At 44.4% G+C, this 3875-nt stretch overlaps 1 protein-coding gene across 4 annotated transcripts in view; it reads right to left on the minus strand.

Moving 5' to 3' along the window:
• Positions 1-1695: 1695 nt before the first annotated feature.
• Mroh9 (maestro heat-like repeat family member 9) overlaps positions 1696-3875 on the minus strand; it is an 81529-nt gene continuing 79349 nt past the window's right edge. For 3 of the 4 annotated variants that reach the window (XM_005391717.2, XM_013517641.1, XM_005391719.2), the window contains 3 exons: positions 3138-3330; positions 2312-2380; positions 1696-2133 (listed from right to left, as the gene is read on the minus strand). In XM_005391717.2, the coding sequence (XP_005391774.1) occupies positions 2317-2380; positions 3138-3330 (257 nt within the window). In that variant the 3' untranslated portion in view covers positions 1696-2133; positions 2312-2316. The remainder of the gene's footprint in view (positions 2134-2311; positions 2381-3137; positions 3331-3875) is intronic. The other variant, XM_005391718.1, reaches the window with a different exon arrangement.

Consider the following 3875-nt stretch of genomic DNA (forward strand, 5'->3'; position numbering starts at 1 on the left):
AAGATGCAAATTAATGCATCTTCATTTTTGCTTTGTCCCATGCTTGGCAATTTGTAACAGTCTAAACAGTGACTGTCTTTGGAATTCAGTTTTTCTTTGTTATCCTTTTGGTGCTGGGGATTGAACCCAGGATGTCACACACACTACGTGTGCCCTCAGCCACCGAGCTTTACTCCCAGCCTGGGCTTTTCTTACTATAGGGAAACAGCCTCTTCTCCCTCTCCTCATTACCCTATTGTGAAAGAACTGACTGCCAATACCTTATTTGACTGGGAACATTTAATTTATATCTGTGTTTCTCAGTGTGGTGTGTTGCTTATGCTGAGCACTACATAAATGTTTGTGTATAAATAAATAAATGTCTGGCTCCTACTACTTGCCTCGTGGTTATGTACAATAAGTGGTTATGTAGAATAAATTGTACATAATTTTTTGAAGTTTTTCCTCCCATGCCAAGCACAGTATTAGGTTCAATCCAACCTCAAGGACTAACACTTTGACTCACAATATTGTCTTGTATAGATCCACCTGTGCATTTTTCTTTTTTGACAGAGTCTCTCTAAGTTCAGGCTGACCCCTGAATTTACTATGTATCTCAGGCTGACCTTGAACTCACAGCAGTCCTCCTGCCTCAGCCTCCACAGTGCTGGGATTACAGCCATGCGCCACTATGCTTGGGTCCACCTGTATTCTTGAAACACACAGATTCCTGGGCCTCATGCCCAAAGTCTTTTTTTTTTTTTATTTTTAAAGAACCTAAATGATGCTAATGTGCAAACTGGGCTTATACTCAGTGGGAAAAGCAGATCCATGTAAGGCAAATATAATGGTGGAGGGGGATTAAGCACCCCGGCTCTGGGGTCCCTGAGTACAGATACATCTCTCACCCCGTCCCTACACTCTGGCTCCGATTCCTTGTCTGTCCAGTGGGCACAGGAATAATGGCTGACAGGTTAGATGCTGGGAAGAATCAGTAAGCAAAACGCCTTATAGTATCTGACATACAGTTTGATCAACTATTATCATCAATTATTATCAACTATTATTACCAAGTTTGATCAACTATTATCACCACGGCCAGGCATGGTGGCGCACGCCTGTAATCCTAGCACTAAGGAGGCAGAGGCAGGAGGATCGTTGTGAGTTTGAGACCAGCCTGGGCTACAAAGTGAGCTAAGGCCTGCCTGAACTGTACAGGGAGACCCTGTCTCAAAACAAGTAAGCGAAACAAAAACAAAAACTAGCCGGGCATGGTGGCGCACGCCTGTAATCCCGGCACTCAGGAGGCTGAGGCAGGAGGATCATTGTGAGTTCGAGGCCAGCCTGGGCTACAAAGTGAGCTCAAGGCCAACCTGAACTGCATAGCGAGACCCTGTCTCAAAAACACACACAAAAAAAACCCAAAAACTATTATTACCATGACTTTGCTTGAGTGTGAGTAGGCACTTCTGCTCTGGAAACACAGTTCTTTTGCCTTATAAAGCAATATATCCCGAGGTCCTGGGGAGTAGGAATTGATTATCCTTGAGGAAGTAATTATTTACTCTGGTTCCCTAGGTATCCTGCTAGTTTAGTAGCGGGCAATGGAAATTTGCCCTAATTTTGAATGGTGAGCCTGAGACTTCTAGGAAATATAAAATAACACGGGCTAAGGGATAAATCAAAAGAATCCATTCTTGCATTGTTTCCATTAAAGAGCACACATAAACATGTGAAAATTTTTATTGAAATATGAGAGGAATATGTTCTATTAGCACTTTATTGATTTGGTAAGTATTCATCAAGCATGCATTAGGTGTCAGGCACCTAATTGGGTGTCAGTTCCAAAGTATACAACCAAGTATAAAATACTGCAATTGCTTTGAAGAAGTTCAATTTTGTGGGTGCAGAAGGAAAATAGATCATTTTATGCCAGTCTGATAACTGTAATGAAAGGTACGATCACAGGGTGGTAAGGCAAATCATAGAAGTAACATCCACCCAACCTGAAGCAAGAAGGGGTGAAAGTCTATCCCGGACACCGTATCAGTCAGGGGTTGATCAGAGAAGCGGAACCACGGCTCTGACTTCATGCAGCTGGCGGAGCTGGGCGAGTAGTCTCTCCAGGGTGTTGTCTCCCTCCGACCCCGGAGCCTGAAATCAGCAAGGCAGGCAGTGGGCGGGGGAGGTGTGCGTGAAGTGGGGGAAGGAAGGACAAGGGGGACCCCATGAGCACAGGGGTGTGTGGCGCTTCCTGCCTCCACCACAGGAGCTCGCCAGGTGGGGGTCCTGCCTGAGGAGCTGGTGTCCTTTCCCACAGAAATCAGCCCACCTGGCTCAGAAGTCAGAAGCTGTAGTGTCCTGGGGCGGGTAGAGTGACAGCTGATCCTCGGTTTCTGGTCTATTTCATTTACGAAGAAATAAAGGAGAAATGAAAAGCCACATGAACTGCAAGCTGGCACATTACAGAAACACCGCACTCCGATGGGTAGAAGAGAAGGGGCATTCATCTCCCAGCGAGCTGGAGAGGACCTCACTGCTTGTCGCTGGATTGCCCACCCTGGGACGGGGATCTTACCCATCTCACCCAGGCATCCCCACTGCCTCCAACGCATGTGCCTTGTAGAAGGTGCTCGGCACATGCTCACTCAATCAATTTCCAAGAGCCTCTCACCCGAACCATGCTGATACAGTGGGGTATAAGCCATATTTGTGGATTTCACATCCACGGATTCAATCAACCATGAATGGGAAATATTGGGATATCTGTGTCTGCACTAAATCTGCACATTTTTTGTCATTACTTCCTAAACAATCTCATATAACAATTATTTATGCAGCATGCACATTGTATCAGGCATTATAAGTAATCTAAAATATAAAATATGTGGGAGGATATGTGTAGCTTATGTGCAAATACTATGCCATTTTGTGTAAGGGACTTAAACAGCCGTCGGGTTCAGATCTGTTGGGGACCTGGAACCTATTCCCCACTAGAAGTGAGGAATGACTTCTAGTCACTGCCAGACACACAGAGGCAGTAGAGTTTTCAGATTTATACATTTCAATAGAGAATTGAAAAGGGGCAGTGAAAGCCTGTAGCATCTTTCAGAAAAGCATCTACCGACGCAGGTAGGTTATCGAGAGAGGAAGCTTACAGGTCTGTCTGTGTGGTACTTTTCCAATTATAAATAAGCTTCAGTTCCTTGGCGGAGAACTTAAAGAATCTCTGGATAGCAAGTTTAATAGTTGTAGATCTTGGTCTATTGGCTATTTTCTTTAAAAGGTTGTGGGTTATTTCTGCCAGCTTCTGGATCCCAGGGCCTTCATCCTGGAGCATTCGTTCAACAGCTGTGACAGCAGAGAGGCCCTCAGTTGGACTGCAGAGTCCTTCCCTTCCACCTCCCTCTCCCACTCTCCCTGCTAATATCTTTACTCTGATGAAAGCCATCCCATTAAAAGAAAAATGGAAGTATTCACTAAACATTTATCAAGTACCTATTATGTGTTCAGCGTTCTGCTCAATAGCATAAATATGTATTCGTGAAGACATTTGTGAACACACACACATTTTGGTCATGATAATAAAAATTTGGAATCAGTCTGTTTATCAAGACGAAACTGCTTAAAAACTAAGATTACAGCTGGGTGTTGTGATGGATGCCTGTAATCTCAGCATTTTGACAGGCTGAGGCAGGAGCACTGCATGTTTGAGCCCAGCCCTGGGCAATTTACTGAGACTTTGTCTCAAAAAAATGTATGTAAAAATATATATATAGACTCTGCAGGCTGAGGCAGGAGGATAGTTGTGAGTTTGAGACCACCCTGGGCTACAAAGTGAGCTCAAGGCCAACCTGAACTGCATAGCGAGACCCTGTCTCAAAAAGACAAAAAAA

The sequence above is a fragment of the Chinchilla lanigera genome, unplaced genomic scaffold (genome assembly GCF_000276665.1).
Source record: "Chinchilla lanigera isolate Chin_1 unplaced genomic scaffold, ChiLan1.0 scaffold00041, whole genome shotgun sequence".
Lineage (NCBI taxonomy): Eukaryota > Metazoa > Chordata > Mammalia > Rodentia > Chinchillidae > Chinchilla > Chinchilla lanigera.